At 41.0% G+C, this 21,497-nt stretch overlaps 2 protein-coding genes across 2 annotated transcripts in view; one reads left to right on the top strand and one right to left on the bottom strand.

Moving 5' to 3' along the window:
* The window catches only part of Riok1 (RIO kinase 1), a 70,485-nt gene that overhangs the window by 38,871 nt on the left and 10,117 nt on the right, over positions 1-21,497 (bottom strand). The window contains exon 2 of the mRNA XM_050142769.1: positions 11,357-11,429. The gene's annotated coding sequence lies outside the window, so the exon portion shown is untranslated. The remainder of the gene's footprint in view (positions 1-11,356; positions 11,430-21,497) is intronic.
* Cage1 (cancer antigen 1) overlaps positions 1-21,497 on the top strand; it is a 33,664-nt gene that overhangs the window by 7,116 nt on the left and 5,051 nt on the right. The window contains exons 3-10 of the mRNA XM_050142771.1: positions 3,451-3,965; positions 5,759-6,808; positions 12,628-12,774; positions 13,466-13,576; positions 14,875-14,955; positions 15,545-15,652; positions 18,875-18,979; positions 20,138-20,208. Of these exons, the coding sequence (XP_049998728.1) occupies positions 3,451-3,965; positions 5,759-6,808; positions 12,628-12,774; positions 13,466-13,576; positions 14,875-14,955; positions 15,545-15,652; positions 18,875-18,979; positions 20,138-20,208 (2,188 nt within the window). The remainder of the gene's footprint in view (positions 1-3,450; positions 3,966-5,758; positions 6,809-12,627; positions 12,775-13,465; positions 13,577-14,874; positions 14,956-15,544; positions 15,653-18,874; positions 18,980-20,137; positions 20,209-21,497) is intronic.

Consider the following 21,497-nt stretch of genomic DNA (forward strand, 5'->3'; position numbering starts at 1 on the left):
AAACTGGCAGTAAATTGAGATCCCAAAATAAAGAATTCCAACACGAAAAACAACACCTAACTCAATAGACAACCCAGACAGTAAGCTTCTGTTCTCTAGGGCTGGTATGAATTAACACAGGCTATGTCACTTATACAGGAGGCCCTGAGCCCAGGTTCAGTCTCTCTCCTCAGCTTGAAGGTGGCCACTCCTCTGTTGTGCTCACCCATGGCCCTTGGTCTGCAGTGCCTTTCTCTTCATGTAAGGACCCCCACTGGATTAGGAATTACACTTCTCATGACATTTGATCACTTCCTTAAAGACCAAATAAAGTCTCAAAATAATTACATTCTAAAATGTTTGGACTTAGGGCTTCAAAATATTAATTTTCACCAGGCACATCCCTTTAATCCCAGCACTCAAGAGGCAGAGGCAGGCAGATCTCTGTGTGGGAGTTTGAGACCAGCCTGGTTCATATGGCCAGTTCCAGACCAACCAAGACTTAGTGAGACTCTGTCTCAAAAAACAAGAATAGATAAATAAAAACAATACTGACAAAAAAAAAAAAAACACTTAAAGGAGAAAGGGTTTATTTAGCACACAGTTCAAGGTCCAGTAGGAAATTCAAAGCAGCAGGAACTTGAGGCAGACAGCCAAATTTCATCTATAGTCAGGAGCTACCAATAAATTATTTTTTAAGTGCTAGTTTGTTCTCTCTCTCTCTCTCTCTCTCTCTCTCTCTGTAACAGGCTGTTTTGAGCCACCAACCAGCTCCCAGACCATGACACAGAGACTTATTATTAGTTATGAATTCTCAGCTCTTATCATTTTTATTAACGTGTTCTTGTCATCTACATTTTGCCTCGGGGCTTTTTACCTTTCTTTTATTCTGTATGTCGTATTGTGTCTGACCGACTGCCCTAGGTGTCTCTCTCTCTTTCTCTCTTGTTCTCTCTCCCTTGTTCTCTCCTCCTCTCTTCTCTTCTCGAGCCTAGATTCCTCCTCCTACTTATTCTCTCTGCCCTCCAACCTCACCTAACCCTCTACTGCCTAGCCATTGGCCATTCAGCTTTATTATTAGACCAATCAGGCAAGGTGAAACAGCAACACATCTTTACATAATTAAACAAACGTATCACATATTTACATAGTTAAAATAATATTCCACTGTCTCTCTTCCCCCCCCCCCCACTCTCTCTCTTTGTAGACAGGGCTGTCTGTCCTCTGCCTCCTGAGTGCTGGGACTAAAAGTGTGTGCTACTACTGTCCAATTTGTTCTTTCCTCCTTAACAGCCCAAGATCCCTGTCCAGGGAAAGGTTCCACTACAGCTAAGACCTTAACTATAGTGAACATAAAGATGACCATAACCAAGACAGTCCCAGACAGACATGCAGAGAGCCCGTCTCCCAGGTGATCTAAAAGAACTATTTTCCATTCCTAGAAGAAGTATCTACATTGATACAACTGCTTGGGAGAGTGGCCTCACAATATCTAACAAAGTTTAAGATGAGCATTTTCTAGAACCCATCTATTCCATTTCTCTATACCGGGAGATAAGACATGCTAGTGTACAAGGATGTCCAGTTCAAAAACATGCTGGTTTTGACAGCAACATTAGGAACAAATTAAGTAATAAGTAAAATTTAAAAATGTAATCTGTCAGTATAGTGAATTAGATTTACATGTATCTATGTGGCTGAGTCTCAAAAGGAAAATTTGAAATTAAAGACTGGAGGGTTTTATTTTATAGCGCTGGAGGTCAAACCTAGTGACTCCTACATGCTAGGCAAATGCTCTATTACTTTTTCCAAAATGCCTTTTAATATATGCATCTTAAAGCATGCACAGGCATGTGAGTAGGCCAGAGGACTCAGGAAGGCTTCCCATCCTCTTTGAGACGTGGTCTCTCATTGTTCTGAGCTCCCCAATTAGACTAGACTGGCAAGCCAGTGAGCCCCAGACATACTCTTGCTGCCGCCTTCCCAGTGCTGGGATTATAAGGGCATGCTGCTGCGTGTACCACCATGCCCAGCATTTTATGTGGGTCCCGGGTGTTGGACTCAGGTTCTTGTGTTTGCAAGGCAAGTGTTTACCAACTGAGCGCCCCCCTCAGTCCTGAAAGACTTCTAAGAATTGATATAACCATGCTGTTTCTGTAAAAATGTTATAGTTTGTAGTTACCATAGCTTACCTGGGAGATTGTAAGGCATTTTGAAATTTGAGGCTATCTCAAATGCTGCATGTCATTCAGACCTCATTTGCTAGCTCGAAGTAGTTCACTATTTCAGTGAGCCATACATCATCTCTTTTTACCGTCTCTGACTAGAAAAGCAGGAATGGTGTTGTACAATCAGGTTCCAGCGCACCTACGGTATCTATGGCACCCTGCAGCTTCCCTAAGTAGTCAGTACGGCTGTTACAGATGGTACCAAGCCCTGCAATTTTCTTTTAGCACATGCAGGTTTTCAGAGAGCTGATGAGGTGTTAGTTGTGTAGAACTTGACTATTTTAAACAGCTGAATTTGTCATTTAATAGGATAAAGGATAAGAAAATGCATTTACACTGTCTTTTATCCTACAGTTGACTTGACACCTTGTGGGCTGGTGTATGTATGCATGTGTGTGTGTGTGTGTGTGTGCGCGCGCCTGTGTATGCCAAAGGTCAATTTTGGGTGTCTTCTTCTATTGCTCAGCACCTAATTTGTTTAGACAGAATTTCAGACCAAACCAGTTAACCAATTCGCTAGACCAGGTGGCCAGTGAGCTCTGGGAATCTGCCTGCTTCTGCCTCTCCAGTATTGTAAACTTATAAAAATTAAACATGTTTGTGTGTTTGAAATTATGTTACCCTATCCTTTTTCAAAGCGTGAATATATATATATACTTATATGCATACGTACACATATATTATTTTGTGTTTGAATGTTTTGTCTGCATGCATGTGCACACTAGGTGCATGCAGTGCTCTCAGAGGCCAGAAGAGGGCGTCTGATCCCCCGGGACTGGAACTGGACAGTTGTGGATGCTAGGGATGAAACCTAAATCAAGCATTGGTGCACATTCCTGTAATCCTTGCACTTGGAGGTAAAGGCAAGAGGAGGATGAGTCTGAGTTGTCTTAACCTCAATAGTGAGGTGCTATATTAAAAAAAGGAAAAGTAGCCAGGTGATGGTGGCTCACACCTTTAATCCCAGCACCTGAGAGGCAGAGGCAGGTGGAGCTCAGTGAGTTTGAGGCCAGTTCTACAAAGCAAGTTCCAGGACAGCCAGGACTGTTACACAGAGAAACCCTGTCACGAAAAACAAAACAAAACACACACACACACACACACACACAGAGAGAGAGAGAGAGAGAGAGAGAGAGAGAGAGAGAGAGAGAGAGAGAGAGAGAGAGCTCAACATTTATTTTAAGTGCAACAGTTATTCTATAAGTTTATGGTAACTCATTATCTTTTTTCTTTTTCTAATAAGATATCAACCTTGGGAATTACTCAGAGGGTGTACAGAATCAACCAGCTAACACTAGGGTTTCTTCCTCGAGACAATTTGAACCCATTTGCAAATTTCACTGGATAGAAGCATTTAATGATGAGATGATATTTCAAGACCTGAGCGAGGCCTTTTCTTCCCTGGAGAAGCCTGAGCTGCAAAACCATGAGTATAATACAGCGGACGCCAGTGAGAAGCCCTACGCACTCAAGGGAGAGAATCCAATGGAAACTAGGATTTCCGAAAACCAAGACCAACGTGTTCACGAGCACGTCAGGAAATCTGGAAGTCTGCCTCTAAACTATGACACAGGAGAAACGCAGCCATTGATGGAAAAGTCACTGGCTAAAAGCACTGTCGTAGATGTCACTTTCAACACCAGTCAGCCTCAAAGCTTTCTGCGTAGAGAAAATGGCTGTGCTAGCGGTGAAAGTTCATTCGATACTGAGGATTGCTTAGACCTGCTTGACTTGAGAACTGATCATGAAATAGAGGAGGTAAGATTGATCGGTGGGGTCATGAGAGCCTGTGGCATGTTAACAGATACAGGGGTGTTTTTATTGTTTAAAAACACAGAAGCTGAGACTTTCCAAATATCGTTAAATCGTCTGATCAGCTCAAGGGCCTGTGCTTCTGAGGGGTCTTCACGTCAGGCCGTAACTAGAGTAGGTCTCCGAAGTGTGATCTCGCTAAAGACTATGACTCGCCGTCCTGCTCCTTAATATGTACACGGCATGGTATCAACATGGTGCCTTAAGTAGGACGCATTCTTACGTGCACCACGACAAACTAGCTGAGACTGGAGAGATGGCCTTGTGGGAAAGGCTGAGAAAGGGAGCTTGTGCAGAGGTGTTTATTAGTTATATGACAAAACAAGCCAAAGATTTGTCAGCTTTGTTGGACTTGTCTTGGGTTTCACTGGTTGTGGTCACCGGTGATATCCTAACAGCACTGACGACATCAAGTCTGTGTATTCTCTGAACAACCTCAGCAGAAGAGTTTAGTCCTATGGGAGTGTAAATATCACGTTTTCAGCATGCATTTCATAAGAAAAGGTATTACTCACCTGTCTGTGACTATGAGTAGGCTGTTCTGTTCATTCATATGGAAATTAGCAGCATTCGAAAGAAAACTTAGCTTAGCATGTTGATTTCTAGAAACCAGTTTCCAAGATCTGTTTAGTTAAGGTTTCTCAAGACTCTTTATTTCTTTCCCCGTTGCATTTAGTCTTTTTTTCACGTAGTCATTAGGTATTTCCATGAATCTATTATGTACTAGGACAGGCTATGTAATAGTTATAGAATGTTAAAAACAATCCAGCCCCAGCAAGAAAAGCACATGGCTCTTGTCTTCATGAAAATATCCTAGTAAGGGAGACAGATATTAGCCAAGTAATCACACAAACCTCTGTGCACTTGACTCTTAGCACTACACAGAGTGATGCTTGCCTCTGCAGAGGGCACTTCACCAGGCAAGAGAGTCTGTGGAGGCTTCTTTGAAGTAGTCCTTGGACTGAGCTCTGATGAGTGAAACAATTGTGGGTTGAGAAGCATTTCATGAATAAGGAACAATATATCTATGGGCTTCCTGCATCTTTAAGGTCTATGATACCTACAAGGACCTCAAGGAAGCCTAGAGTCCAAAGAACATGGGGCTGCAGGAAGCAGGGGTAGGGACGAGGATGAGGACAGGGTGGTAGGGTCTGCTATCTATAGCAGTTAGTGGAATCTTGGGAATCTTGGTTAGATAACTGACTTTGTCCCAGAGCAATGAAAAGCCCTTAAAAGTAAAGGGGCTCAGCATCTCCAGGTGGATATAATACTGCCCCTACAGATGCTTCATAAATGGTTTTTAATTTGATATTCATTTCAGAGTCCTATACCACAATTGTGGAGTCTTTTGTTACGTACACCCCCACCAAACAACATATTGTGAGCATAAAGTCAATCATGAAGTATGTCTGCCATTCTAATGTTCACAGGAGTCAGCATGGATGAAATAATGTTCTAAGCAGGATATTATTAAAGCTCTTTACTCAAAAGATCTTGTAGTCTATAGGGTAATTGATACAGTTGCTTAATTGATTTTTGAAACCAAAGAAAATACCTTGTATGTGACCAGGGTTTACATCATAGAAGATGATGAGAGTCCAAATAGATTTTTTTCTTTTGTCTCAGTAAATAGGATACACATTTCTTGCGTACGCCTACTGCTTCTCTCTGCCATGTAGATGGGAGTTACACTCAGCAGTCTACTCTTTCACGTTGATTTTATCTACTGTAATTTACAGCCTGAAGTTTCTTCAAAAGAAATGCAGCATTCTGGGGAAATTTCCGAGACGTCCGTTAGTCACCAGCAGCAAGTCACAGAAGACGGTGTAGACAGCCTAGCCATAACTCCTTGGTCTCCAGCGGGCATCTCCAAGAGTAGATCTCAGGACAACTGCACGGTGCCTGATAGGGAGCTAAGCCTTGAAAGCTTGGAGCCCCTGGAAGAGGACGTGGCTTTAAATGAAGCCTTGCAGAGATTAAAACAGATTAACAAGAAACAGGAAATGCAGATCCAAGAGCTCCACGAGAGGAATTTGTACTTAGAAAACAGGGTTAAAGAACTACAGACGAAGGTCACCAAACAGCAAGTTTTGGCTGACATCATAAATAAACTGAAGGAGAACATTGAGGAGTTAATTGACGACAAATACAACGTACTCCTGGAGAAGAATGATATCAACAAGAAATTCCAGGATCTGCAGGAGGTTTTGGCTAACACCAAAAAGCATCTTCAGGAAACCAAGAAAGACAAGGAGACCTTGCAGCTCCAGGTTAAAAAGATCAAGATCCATTATGTCCATTTACAGGAAAGGTACGTCGCCGAGATACAGCAGAAAAACAGATCGGTCAGTCAGTACCTGGAGATAGAGAAGACCCTAAGCAAGAAAGACGAAGAGCTGCAAAGACTGCAGCGATACAAAGGAGAGCTGGAGAAAGCTACCAGTTCCGCTTTGAACTTGTTGAAAAGGGAAAAGGAGACCCGCAAACAAGAGATCTTGTTTTTTCAGGAGGAATTCCAGAAATGGGAAAAGGAGTACCTGAAAGAAAGGCGGAAATTGAAATCAAGAGTTGAGAAGCTGACGGCCCAAGTGAAGAATTTGCTCTTCACCTGTGAGAAGGAGAGGGCTAAAACTACGAAGTTCCAGCAGCAGGTGGATGAGCTGGGACAGGAAAACACAGGGCTCTGGCAGCAGTCTGCAAAGGGGGAGGTGCACATTGGCACCCCTAACTTTGAGATAATTCAGTCAAGAGAGCAGCTGGAGGAAGTGATGGAGCCAGATGGCACCCAGGTATTGATGCAGATGCCGAATGTCTAACACAGCCCCCCCAGAGTTTCAAGTAGTCTAGCTACGGACATTTAGACTTGATACTCAGATATGGCATTTGTTTGTAGGAGGAATTGGATTTGTTTGTTTGTTTGTCTTATTTTGTTTTAAAAAGAGAGAGAGAAGAGGAAATGTACCACCAATTTAGAGATGTTTCTACTGGTTTCTAGGCACTCACCTTAAAGAACAATAATTCTTGGCTTTTTGTGTTGGTTTTGGTAGAGGTGACTATTAACCTGGGAATTTTATGGGTACCCGTGATGAGTCCTGAGGATCATCTGAAGAGTCCTTTGAAAAAGGACTTTTTCCTTTCTTCCTTTCCTTCCTTCTCCATTGTTGTGGGGGGAATTGTAGGACATGCCTGATTTATTTTAACTGGCTCAACTACCAGAGAATTCTTGAAGTGTGGTTTCAAACCCAATTTAGCAATAAAATTGTTCTTTTTCTTACAAAGTAAAACTATAGTACATATTACTTGTAAAATTATAAAGCATTGAAAACACTGCATTGGAACCTTTTATCAATACCTTTAGAGAAACTGAATTTTTAATGTCATTCTAAAGCTTTGTTTTGCTTGTCTTCTTTAGCAAAATACCTAAAAGTACGTCCAGGAAGGGGTAGTTTTCCCAAGTCAGGACACACCTATTATATTTTTTCCTTAAAGTATGTGAATTTTCTTCCTTCCTTCCTTCCTTCCTTCCTTCCTTCCTTTCTTTCCTTTTTCTTTTTTTACAATTTTTTTTTTTGAGATAGGGTTTCTCTGTGTAGCTTTGGAACCTGTCCTGGAACTTATTCTGTAGACCAGGCTGGCCCCTGAACTCACAGAAATTCACCTGCCTCTGCCTCCCGGGTGCTGGGATTAAAGGCATGCACTACCACCACCCGCCAAAGTATATGAATCTAAGTAGAGTAAAATTGAAAATCTGTTTTGATTAGCTTGTAACAGACTGGCCTTGAGCTCAAAATGCTAATGCCTGTGACTCCAAGTGTTAGATTTGCAGGTTTGAGCCACTGCACTGCCTAGGTAAAGTAAAATCATGTCAGTTGACTGGTTAGGAAGGAAGGTGGTCTGGGAACTCTGGTAGTGTATGCCAAGGTAAAGAAAGCAAGCCAGTTTGAGCCAGAAAATTGCACAAGTCTATTTTACCTTAAAAATTATTATTTAAATGTTGGTTGATCGGTTGGCTTTAGATGGTCTTGTTATGTAGACCAAACTGGCCTCCTGTTTCCTGTGATTTCCCTGCCTCTGCCTCCCACATAGTTACAGGCATGTGCCACCGTGCCCAACTGTATTGATTTTCATGTTGTAACAACTTGAATGGAGCTGGTATATTGCTTTGAACATATTATGGAATCATTCTCATAATAATTATAAGTGTTATTTGAGAGTAAAATCTATTTTTTTATTTTTGGGAAAATACTGCTGTTATCTTAGTTTTGAAAACACACGAACTAAAGAGCTCTCCAGGAATTACCTAGATCAGGGACTCCCAAACTTGGGCATGCACAGCATGGCAAGGAGGGTTTGTTGACTAGAGAACATTATATTCTAGCAAGATCCTTTGAGGGGAAGAGATGGTGTTGTTTCAGGGACCACACTTCAGAGTGCCTCCCTTTAGCAGAGACCTTGAGTTTAGCTCTGCTGGAATCATGGAACCTTCCTTTCCAGATGGTTTTAACATGACGTATTTTTTTCATTTGTTTTCATATTAAGAAGTCAATTTCCTCAAGATCTCCTGAGTAAATTGGTAGCATGGGGACCTGGGGAGAGGGTTGAAGGGGAGGGGAGAGGCAGGGAGGGGAGCAGAGAAAAATGCAGAGCTCAATAAAAATCAATAAAACTAAAATTAAAAAAAAAGAATTCCAATAGAGAGAAAATAACTGGGAAAAAAAAGTCAATCTCCTGATCTTGACTAAAGAATTTCTTTAGCATCTCCAAATTCACACTCATTTTGCTCTTTAATCTAGGTCCATTTTCTCAAAATATGCTCTGAGAGCATCTGTGAGGTCAAAAGTATTTTCATAGTAATATTAAGACATTATTGGTGCGGTGTAGCTATTTCTTCTGCCTTCCATGTCAGTGTTTTTTTCCATGTTCCTAATAAAGTCCTTCTGGGGCAGAGCATCAGAGCCACTGAGATGAGGGCCCAGGAAGCATTTGTTATTCTCAGTGGAAAACAAGTGGCAGTCACTGGTTATGATCGTCCTAGTCTTTCGATCTGCATCTGCTACTCCTTCCTTCTCTCCCTGTCCCCTTATTTTGAGACAGGATTTTCTTATGTAACCTAGACTAGCTTCAGACTTGTGGTGATCTTCCTGTTTTAGACTTCTGGTTGCTTGGATTACAGGTGTGAGCAACTATTTTTTTGCCTGGTCATACCTTTATAGTAAGACACAAGCTGCTTAAGAAATATGGTTTGGGGACTAGCAAGACGGCTCCATGGGGAGAAGCACTTGTCATCAAGCTTTAGAACCTGAGTTCAGTTATTGGAATACACATGGTAGAAGCAAAGATCTGACTCCCCAAAATTGTTCTGTGACATCCACATGTGTTGCACACACAAAATGAAGTGAAATGTAATAAACAATAAAATATTTTTATTCATTTGACAGCTACAAAGAATGTTCTTTTTATTTTTACATTAATCATAAACTGGCCCAGTATCTTAGGTTCTTCTTATTAACTAATTCTTATAACTTATATTACCCCATATTTCTTGTCTATGTTAGTCATGTGGCTTGGTATTTTTTTTGGTGAGGCAGTCACATCTTGCTTCCTCTGCGGCTGGGTCACAACTGGAGACTGAGCTTCCCTCTTTCCAGAATTCTCCTGTTCTCATTGCCCCACCTCTACTTCTTGCCTGGTTGCCCCGCCTATACTTCCTGCCTGGCTACCGGTCAATCAGCATTTTATTAAAAATAATACAAGTGACAAGATAAGTAACTGTTGTCTCACAGTACTCCCCCTTTGTTTTTAAACAAGAACTCTGAATCTAATACCCTTTATTTAGTGTTTCTCCTGACCAATATCCATAACAACTTGTAACCAATATTCTAAACAAAGAAAAATATCCATAGTCCATTTTTTGGGAATGTGGGTATAGTTTTTCAGGCTACTTCCTGCTGATTTTGGGGTACTGATAATCTTACAGGGACCTAAAGAAAAGTTAGAATTGTGGTAAAGTCCTGACTGGAAAATTCTGTGATGCTTGATCATCTCAGCCAGTAGTCTTGAATTTGCTCTGACTGTAAAACTCAGACATCTGGGCCACCCACTCCTAACAGAGATTTCTCAGGGGGTCATCTTTGAGCAAACTCAATTTTTCTTAACCTGGAATGAATCCACAGTCTCTCATTTCCTGTGGAAACAAAAGCAAAACCTCTTCTCCAAAGTAAGATACCTTTTGACTTCAATTTTGAAGTCAAGGTACTTTCAAAATATCTATCTTGGATTAATTCAGCAGAATTTATAAATAAATATCTGTTAGCAGCTGTTGCTCCTTCCTCAGCATTCAAACAATTCAAAGAGAGCACAATAACATACAGTATCCAGATTCTCTATGTGTTTTCCATCTTTTACATGGCTTTATTTTAAACTCTATTTCTTTTAATTTTTGGCTTTTTGAGACAGGGTTTCTCTGTGTATCTTTTGGCTGTCCTAAAACCCACTCTGTAAACCAGGTTGTCCTTAAACTCACAGAGAACCATCTGCCTCTGCCTCCCAAGTGCTGGGATTAAAGATGTGTGCCACCACACCCAACTACTCTTTTTTTTTCTTTTTTCTTTTAAGGACATTTATCCTTTTTGTTTTATCTCCCAAGCCTACATATATTTTTAAACACACTCTAAATCATTTAGAGGTTTTCTTCATCTGAATCTTTCTTTACTGTATATCTCTCTTTTGCTGACCATATGAGTCTTTAATTCACTAAGCAATATGGCTATGATTAAAGCTGTGGCTTTAACAGCTGGATCCAGCCCATTTCTTAGCTTTCTGAGATTCTAGCCTCATGGTGGAGGTTCCAGCCAGAGCCATGTTTATTTCCACAACTCTATGGCATCTCAAGGTCCTTGTCACCACCAAAAGCATGCAGTCAGTTTTTCATCAATACCATTTAAGTGTTTCATGTCAGGACCTCTTAAAAGAGCTGAAAGGTTTTGCAGCTAAAGCGGAGTCAGGAAGCCTCTCTTAAATGAGATGTGCTTGCCTCTAGGAAGCAGAAAAAAGTCAAGAAATTGCTGCTACCAAGAAGCCATGCTTAACTCTGTTCCCAAGCTCTCTTAGGTTTTCTGTGAATACACTTGTCCACATGTTGGGCACCATTTGTTGACTGAGGTTTCTGTTCTGCCCAGTCCCACAGCCATCAGCCATTCAGTCCCAAAGAATTCACACAGAGGTCTACATAAATCATAAACTGATTGGCCCAGTATCTCAGGCTCTTCTTATTAACTAATTCTTGTAACTTATATTAGCCCATATTTCTTGTCTATGTTAGCCACATGTCTTGGTACCTCTTTAAGCAAGGCAGTCACATCTTGTTTCCTCTGCAGCTGGGTCATGACTGGAAACTCGACGAAGAATGTTCTTAAAAGGAAAAATCAGTTTGAGAAGTGGATCAGACTCTGGAACTCATATAGCATACCATATATGTTTGTAACTAAGCTAATAGCATGGGAAAAAAGACATTCTTGCTGGATTGCTGCACATGCTTATAATCTCAGACATTTAGGGTCTGAAGCAAAAGGATTCCAAGTTCAAAGCCAGCCTAGGCAACATGCTCTTAACATTTTAAAGGATGTGCAGGGGTATATAAGTGGTGAAGATTCTGGCTCTGCATGTGGGAATACTAACTTTGATGACCACTCTCAAAGACATCAGTGCTTTTCCCATTGTTATTTCTCAGATGGATAGTATTTTAGAAGCTGTATGATGTATGGTGACATAATTGCCCTCCAGGCTGATGGGATGTGTATTAGTCACTATGGCCAGGGCAACTTTTATAAAAAGAAACATTTAATTGGGAGCTTGCTTATAGTTTCAGAGGTTCAATCCATTTTCCTATTGGCAGGGAGGATAGCGACATGCAGGCAGGCACTGAAGCAGTAGCTGAGAGCTTCACAAGAGACTCTGGGTCTGGCATGGGCTTTTGAAACCTCAAAGCCCACCCCCAGTGACACACATCCTCCAACAAGGCCACACCTACTCCAGTAAGGCCGCACCTCCTAATCCTTCTAATCTTTTCAAAAAGTGCCACTCTCTGATGACATTCTAATTCAAACCACCACAGGGTGTGAGTCCAAGATAAGAGTCCTGCCACCTTTCCAACTATAGAATTAAAATTAGTTGCAAATGAGCCAGGGTTGTAGGTAGGGATAGGAGTAGTACCTGCCTAGCACAAGTGAGACCCTGAAGCTGATCCCCAGTGCCCGCTAAACTGCAAAAACTAGAAAACTGCTCCTCCACTAACACTGTTATTTTGGAGAACATAATTTTAATAAGAGGCCTATTTATGTTGAGGCATAATGGATTGTTAGCCAAATGAATTAGTAAACAAACACTTAAAATATTCTGTTACAATTTCTAATATGAAAAACATGGTCCTCAATATTTTTTTGTTTTTAAAGTTGTGTTTTGTTTTTCTCAATAAATTTTAAGAGTATCAAGGCATCCCAAGGAAGAATGCTTCAGTACTTTTAAACATAGTGTTTTACCCGCAACTTATTTAAAAGCTAATATGGATCTTCTGACTTTATTATGACAAATCTGAATTGTGTACGTATAGGGTGCAAAGGGGCTACCTTCTAATTTGTTCCTGAATTGCTCGCCTTGTAAAGAAACCTCGGAACTTCCACCTGTGAAGAGAACTTCTCCACTGGCCTCTAGAATTCACAGTCTTTTGGCCCTGACAGTAGGACTTCTCACATGTCAGGTAAAGATAGATAGATGATAGATAGATAGATAGATAGATAGATAGATAGATAGATAGATAGATAGATAGATGATTTTAAGTGAATTATCAATGAGTTCAAATTGTGGCCTTGCATGCCTTGGTTATGTGACTTGTCCAAGTAACATGACCTTTCTTGGCCTGTTTCCTTAAATAAGGAACCATATTTGCCCTGTCCTGGGCAGCAACTGCACTTCACAAAAACAATATGAAAGGGAGTGTACTTGCTAGATTTTCAAATTAGCCTTTTCTTCTGTTGTGCATTTCTTCCATTTTAAGTACACTCACCTGAGCTGAAATATGAATGCATCGCTTGCCATGTTTTTTGTTTTATTAATTATTGGTTTATTGGTTTTTGAGATGGGGTTTCTCTGTGTAGCCTTCACTCTACAGACCAGGCTGACCTCAAACTCAGAGATCTACCTGCCTCTGCCTCCTGTGCTGGGATTAAAGGTGTGCACCACCACTGCTGGGCACTATCCACTCTTAATAGCAATGTATATGCATGTGTGAGTCACGCGCAGGCCTTCTTAACTCCTAGTGAGATAATGAAGAGTGTTGGAAGCATGGACTCAATGTGATTTATCTCCTTTGGTCCCTTATTTCTGAAAGGCGGTTTTCCTTCGCTTCAGAGAAAAATTTTCAATCTAGTTTCTCAAACCATTATCCTTAGGATATCACCAATTCTGATGCTGAACATTGCCAAGACAGTAAGAAAACTAATGACATAATGCTGCAAAAACTGAAGAGCCTTCAGCTTCAAAAGAGAGATTTAGATAAAGAGGTGCTGTATTCTTCATTCTAAAACCAGATTCGCTGTAGTGGGATGAAATAGTTAAAACATCACAGAACATTGCTTCTAAAGCTTTGGATTTTTAAAAGAAGTGCTCGGGGACCAGACTAGCTTCTTATGCTTGTTAGAAGTAGATACACTAGCCAAAATTTGACTTGCTTTAAAATTAAAAAATCTACATTGGGAAATTTTATTCACAGAGACTGATGAGATGGCTCAGTAGCTAGGGACAAAGGCCACCATGCCCAGTGACCTGAATTCAACCCCTGGGACCCACATGGTAGAAGAAAAGAATAAACTCCCCAAAGTTTCCCTCTGACTGCTATGCATGAACACAAACGCACGCGCGCGCGCGCGCGCGCACGCGCGCGCGCGCGCACACACACACACACACACACAGGCGCTCGCGTCACAGAAGTGTAATAAATTTTTTACATTTTTTTCATTTTCCCATGGCATTACTGATTCCTAAGGAGTTTGTTTTGACAGTCCTTATAGTGGCTTCAAACTTTGCCACTTGGACACATTTAAAACAAACCCTTTATTTCTTCATTGGGAAGAAGGGTCAGAGCAGAAGTACCTAGAGTCTCTCCATTGCCTTTTCCAAACATTTAAATTTAACCGTATTTATCAATGTGTATATGTTGGGGCAGTGCATATGGGACACAGCACATGTGTGGCAGTCAGAAGTCAATATTCAGGAGTTGGTTCTTACCTCCACCATGAACTCCAGGCATTGAACATGACTTAGCATCTGGCTATACCCCTAGCTCTGATATCTTATACCAAAAGGCTACCAGGTAAAAGCAGCCAGGCAAAGGCACAGTGGGGCCGCATTGGAAGGAACCAGGTTCCCAGGTGTGCTGGAGAAATCACAGAAGTCTGCACATCATTTTCTCAGCACTAACTAGTGATCACAGGGTCAAATAGACCAGGGAAGTTCAGGAAAACCATTTGCCCATAGAATTTTTATTGGGGAAATCATGTACCAAAGTTCCACCCACCAGAAAGCAAGAGTTCAGTCTACATAACATTCTGTGAACAACAGAGTTTGGCCTAGTGAGTCATCCGTAGCAAGGGCCATAGAAACCTCATGCAAATCAGGGCTCCAGGTGACTTGCTAGCTGGTCTTGCTAAGCATAGCAGTCTTGGGCTTGCTGTAGAAACTCTTCATCAGGAAAGTGGTGAAATCATTAACTGGACTTTGTGTGGTTGCATGACTTTATGGTAAATGTTCTAGCAGGTAATTTTATTTCTTTTCCTCTAAAATATAAAATGCTTTTTTCTAGTTATTGAAACATAAAAACAGAATTGCAACTCTTAAAGAGTTAATTGCTAATGAAAAAGCACTTCAGCATCACACTCTTGAGGTGAGTTTAACACATTATGCTTTGTCCTCAACATGCTAATACACTAAGGTATTGATGCTCTCTTGCCAAGTTTCCTGAAGTCCTAACTCTTAAATAGCCTTGACTGCCCTGGAACTGCTCTGTAGACCAGGATAGGCTGGCCTTGAACTCACACCACCGATCCACCTGCCTCTGCCTCCTGAGTGCTGGGATTAAAGGCTCCACCTGCCTCTGCCTCCTGAGTGCTGGGATTAAAGGCGAGCACCACCACCACCCAGCAAATTATGTACTTCTAAGAAATCTAGTCACATGTCACTCAACCCTCAGTCTTAAAAAAAATTATGTGTGTTTTTCATGCATGTCTATGCACCACATGTACGCAGTGCCTGAGAAGTGCCTGAGGAGGGCATTAGCTCCCATGGAACTGAAATTACGGATGTTTGTGAGGCCACCATGTAGTGCTGGGAAGTGAATCTGGGACCTCTGCAAGATCAGCGAATTCTCTTAACTGCCAATTATTTTTCCAGCCCCCATCTTTATTTCTCAACGACACTGTGAAATGATAGGAGTGTGTAACTACTATAATCTGTGCAAACATATTTAATCTCAGGTCACAAATTTTGATGTGGACGAAGCCAGGAATGCCAGAGATGCACCTGTGTTATTGGCAGTCAAACTGGATAAATACCACAATCTAAATGAGGAGCTTGATTACTTGGTAAGACAGACCAATGCGTTACGTTATGGTCCCTTTTATACCCAATGCCATCCAACACATTTTAAAAAGTTATCAACCTTCAAAGTATTGCTCATTAAAATAGTCATACTGGCACTGTGGCAGCATTACCAATAAAAGTATAGAAGTATTTTCATGTTTTAAAATTGGAAAAATGGCTTAGCGGTTAAGCTGTAATTCCAGAGGACCCAGGTTCAATTCCCTCACAAGATAGCTCACAACGGTCTACAAATCCAATTCCAAGAGATCCAATGCCTTTATCTTGCCTCTCTAGGTACCAGGCATGCAAGTTACATATAGATGTTTGCAGACAAAACATCCATACACATAAAATAAAAATAAAAATGAATTGTAAAAATAATTATAAAAAATTTAAATGTTGTCCAACTTGATTTGTATTTATACTAGTAAAATTGATGCCTTTCAAAATGCAGAAGCCAAAAGATCAACATGCTTTTATTTTCCCTAATTGTAAGCATCAAACCCAAAGCTTACCCCCTGCAGACAAGCATGCTACCACTAGCTATATCCCTCTCTTCGTTTTACTTGAAAAAAATTATTGTTTATTTTGTATGTATACACATATGTGTATGAAATCCATACAGGTGCCCTCAGAAGTGAGAAGAGGGTGTCAGATCACTGGGAGCTGAAGTTCTAGCTGGTTACGAGCTCCCTGATATGGGTGTTGGGAACCAAACTTGAGTCCTCTGAAAGAACACCAAAAGCGCTCTTAACTGCTGAGCTGTCTCTTCGGCCCCTCATTTATTTTTTCGAGATGGGATCGTACTGTGTAGTTCAAACCAGCCTTCATCTCAGGGTAGCCCACCTCAGCTTCTGGAGTTCTAGGCTTACAGATTCACACCATGCACAGCTCTCCAAAATAGAGCTACTTTTCACTGTGGATAAAGCACGCTTACTTTTGTGTATTCTGCTATAATAACTGCATTAAATAACTTAGTTTGCATCAGGTGGCACAGAAAGAGAATGCAAAAAAAAAAAACAGGAGGAAATGAAAACATGATTTGGGTGTTTAGACAGTTACAGAACAAATTTAAAGACACTGAGTTGGTACAATATAATATTTTTCTTTTTTCTATAATATATTTTAATATACATATACAGTGTGCAATAATCAAAGCTTTCTTCTTACCATAACTTTGTGTTTGGAGTTTTGGCCACTTCCCTTCTGGTTATTTGTAGAATATGTTGCATGTTGCTGCGAACACTGGATCTTATTACTACTGTATTTTGATACCTGTTATCCAACCCCCTACCATTCTGTCTTCTCTATTCTTCCCTCCCTCTAGATATCACCACCACACATTCACTTTTAACTGTTTAAAAGCATATTTCTATCAAAGAGAACTTACAGTGTTTACCTTCCTGGGTCTGACTTATTTCATTTACTATAATATCCTCCTGTTCCACCCCTTCAGCTGCATAAATATGTATCACTCTCACATGATGATCAAAGGGTTTTTGTTTGTTTGCTTGTTTGGTTTTGTTTTTCGAGACAGGGGTTCTCTGTGTAGTCCTGGCTGTCCTGGAACTCTCTCTGTAGATCGGGCTACCCTGGAACTCAGAACTGTTTGCCTCGGTCTCCGGAGTGCAGGGATTAAAGGCAGGAGCCACCACTACCCAGCAAAGATTTTTTTTTTAAAGTCTATGAAGATGGAAATCTGAACTGTTCTAATTTTATCACTATAGATTATGTTAGATTACTACATTGTGCCACAAATACAATTTGAATAATACTAGAAAGCCCTATGGGTCTCACTATAATGACAAAGACTGACAAGGTCGCTGGTATAGCACAGGTGTCTATCCTTGTATTTCTAAACCACTTAGAAGCAGAAATATGCACAATATTTGCTGCATAGTCATTAACCTTTGAAAGAGAAAAAAAAAAGTGGAGATGCATGCCTAAAATCCCATAACCCTGAAGACTGGGGAAGGAGGGTTTCAAGTTTGAGTCTAATTTNGAATTTAAAGCCAGCCTGGTCAACTTAGGGAGACCCTGCTTCCAAATTAAAAAAATAATATAAAATAAAATAGCCTGGAAGCAGAGCTCACACATCACACACTGTAGGCACTTGGTTCTTCTCACATGCTTGGAATGGAGAGGGAAGGAAGAGAGGAATGGGGTGTTGCAGTTTCTCCAGCACAGATCCCCTGCAGACACAGAAGTATATTTCAAGTGTGAGAAGGTTGGAAATTACTCTTAGCACTGCTACTTATTGGGAAGTTTTCTCTAGTTTTTCTTCTGATATTGCTTTGAAAATTTGCCAGGTGGTGATAGTACACGCCTTTAATCCTGGCACTCAGACAGGTGGATCTCTGTGAGTTCGAGACCAGCCTGGTCTACAAGAGCTAGTTCCAGGACAGCTATGACTGTTACACAGAAAAACCCTGTCTTGAGGGAAAAAAAATAAAAAAAGAAAGAAACTTGCAAAGAAAATGTTAATAAGGTTTCCTGATGGCCCTAAATGCCCCTTTCAGAAAAAAATTAATTTTTTACTTAAAACTTTTATTACATTTGGTGTGTGTGTGTGTGTGTGTGTGTGTGTGTGTGTGTATAAAGCCATACTGGCATGCAAAGTACCATGGCACACATGGAGGCAGAGAACACCTTGCAGGAGTTGATTCCCCTTTCCTCATGGGTCTAAGGGTTTAGTACTCAAGTCACCACTTGTGGCTTCAGGGGCCTTTACCCACTTTGCCATCTTGCCTTATAGTCATTAATTTTCAATAATATTCTTGCAAAAACTGGACAATAGGCTGGACCATGATATACATTAAGCTGGAACTTAGAGACGAGCATCATTTGCAAGGGAAGGTCTGTCTCATGTATCATCACCCACACCACTGCTCTGCCTCAGACTCAAACGTGTCCCTGCATGTGTCATCTATGCAAGGGATGGTGGGAAAGCAGGATGTAGTTAATGTCCGTAGGTACCAGCAGATGCTTGGTTATTTACAAAGCCATTTCATATAGGAAATAACAGAATCAATGAAAGTCCATCATAATTCCTGCTGGTGTGTTCGTATGCAATCTACCCCCAGATCCAACTGTCTATGTCACGACTCACTTAAGTGGAACTCGGTTTCAGAGATATTGGACTAAAATGTAGCTGACTGTTTTCATTTTTCACACCTGTTTCATGGTGGTTTCCAGGTTACATTTTCACTGATGTTTCTCCATAGATCACAAAGTTGGGGGGCCTTCTAGAGAGCAAAGAAGACCACTACAGCAGACTCATCGAGGAGAATGACAAGTACCGGAGACATGTAGGCAGCTTAATAAATAAGGTACATGTTTTCTGACAGGAAAACAAGCAAACAAAACCATCAAAAAATGATGCCAGGCTCAATAAATGATGGGGATATGGCTCAGCTGGCAGAGCTCCTGCCTAACGTGGGTTTGGTCCTCAGTACAAAAACCAAACCAAGCAACGATAAAGTTCAACACAAACATCAAGTCAGAGCTAACAGAACTCCTGCTGGGCAGTGGTGGCACAGGCCTTTAATCCCAGCGCTTGAGAGACAGAGGCAGGTGGATCTCTGTGAGTTCATGGCCAACCTGGTCTACAAGAGCTAGTTCCAGGGTAGGCTCCAAAGCAACAGAAAAACCAAGCCCTGTCTCGAAAAACTAAAAACAAAACCAAACACAGAGCTAATGGAACTCCTGAGCTAAAAGGATCTGAGGTTTGCCAAGCCCTTTTACCTCATAAGCACATTAAATGCCCCTATTAGCTGGAAAGTGGCCAAGAACCTTGCTCCAGGCACTTTAAATCTTAATTTCCCTACATTACCCTTGAAGTAATTATCTTTCCAACTTAGTGTTTTAGTTTACTTTCTGTTTTCATTTTGATCTTTTGAGATAGTGTCTCCACGCTTAGCCTAGGCTGGCCTTGGAATCTCACATTTTACTGCCTCAGCCCTCCCCCCCACACACACACACAAATAAGGACTGCATTGATTTTAACCAAATAGGCTGTAATCCTTAGTTGGCCTTGTATCATCGGTATCATTGTGTGGAAGACAGGCAGATTACAATGCGCTTGCTGGAGCTGTCAAGTTTCTGGGACTCCCATTTCCAGACCTAACTCACTGATGCTCATCTCCTGAGATCAAAATAGAAAAGGATGCGTGGTCTCTTGTGTGATTTTCATTTATTGTAACCAAACAATTCAACTTGTAAAAGTTTTTTTTTGTTGTTGTTGTTGTTTTGTTTGCTTTGAGACAGGGTTTCTCTGTGTAGCCTTGGCTGTTGCAGAACTCACTCTGCAGACCAGGCTGGCTTCCAACTTACAGAGATCTACCTGCCTCTGCCTCCTGAGTGCTGGGATTAAAGACATCTGTCACCACTGCCTGGCTCAACTTATAAAGATTTTAAAAAAGGAGAAAGTAATCAAATTAAACACAAATATTTGTATTTATTAAAAAATATATATTTATTTTCTCAAGGTAACATCATATGAAGAAATTATCAAGTGTGCTGATCAAAGACTTGAGATATCCCATTCTCAGATTGCACAGTGAGTTAATAAAACTAATCTTTTAAATTTTGTGAATATTAATTGGTGTTTTATTTCATCCTCTGGCTTCTAAGACCTTTTACCCTGACTCTTAGAAGTAGGAAAACTAGGGTGTGTGTTTAGGATGAACTAATTCAGGACCTGCTTCAGAATAAGCTGCTTTATTACTCATTTCGCATGGGGATGCCACTGGTTCAGGAGCCCAGCCTGGCCTCTGACCTTGCTGCTTTTCCTGTGGTAAAGCAGCCTCAGATAAGGAACTCTGTTAATACACATACTCCAGAGCTATATTACACTGACCTTATTGCAAACAAACAATACCTAAATGGCATGCTATGGATTTGCCATTATCTAGTCTTATCTTTAGCCCTGTAACCTAAAAAGGAAAAAACTGACCACATATTCTGAATTGCCAGGAAAAGACCCAGATTCCTGTATTGTGAGACAGACAGATTATGTATGATTAACTTTGGATTTAATGTTAGCTATGAGAAAATCTGATCATAAAATATTTAACAGGGTAATTGTATTATAGGTAACAATTTTAGCTCATAATCCTGACAGTATTGACTCACAGTCTCTGTGGTGGTTTAAATGAGAATGGCCCCATAGCCTCATAGCTTTGAATGCTTGGTCCTCAGTTAGTGGAACTGTTTAGGAAGGATTAGGAGGTGTGGCCTTGTTGAGAAAGTGTGTCGCTGGGGATGGGCTTGGAGGTTTCAAAAGCCCATGCCAGGCCCAGTGTCTGTCTCCCTCTGCCTGGTGCTGATGGATCAGGATGTAAAGCTCTCAGCTACAACTCCAGTGCCATGCCTGCCTGCTTCCAGCCATAATGATGAGGCACCAACCCTCTAAAACTGTAAGCAAGCCCCCAATTAAATGTTTACCTTTATAAGAGTTGCCGTGGTCATGGTGTGTTTTCACAGCAGTAAAATAGTAACTAAGACAGCCTCCAGAGAATCTAAAGAATATTTATCTTGAGGTGCAGGAAAGATGGCTCAGCAGTTAAGAGCACTGCTTGCTTTTCCAAAGGTACTGAGTTCAATTTCCAGCAACCATGGTGGCTCACAGCCATTTGCAATGAGATCTGGTACCCTCTTCTGGCCTGTAAGAATATATGCAGGCAGAGTACTGTATATTAATAAATCCTTAAAAAATATTCATCTTGAAAAGTCCATTTTTTTGGGCTGGAGAGATGGCTCAGTGGTTAAGAGCATTGCCTGCTCTTCCAAAGGTCCTGAGTTCAATTCCCAGCAACCACATGGTGGCTCACAACCATCTGTAAAGGG

Source organism: Alexandromys fortis, unplaced genomic scaffold (genome assembly GCF_014885135.2).
Source record: "Alexandromys fortis isolate MF-2015 unplaced genomic scaffold, M_Fortis_MF-2015_v1.1 scaffold_5, whole genome shotgun sequence".
NCBI lineage: Eukaryota > Metazoa > Chordata > Mammalia > Rodentia > Cricetidae > Alexandromys > Alexandromys fortis.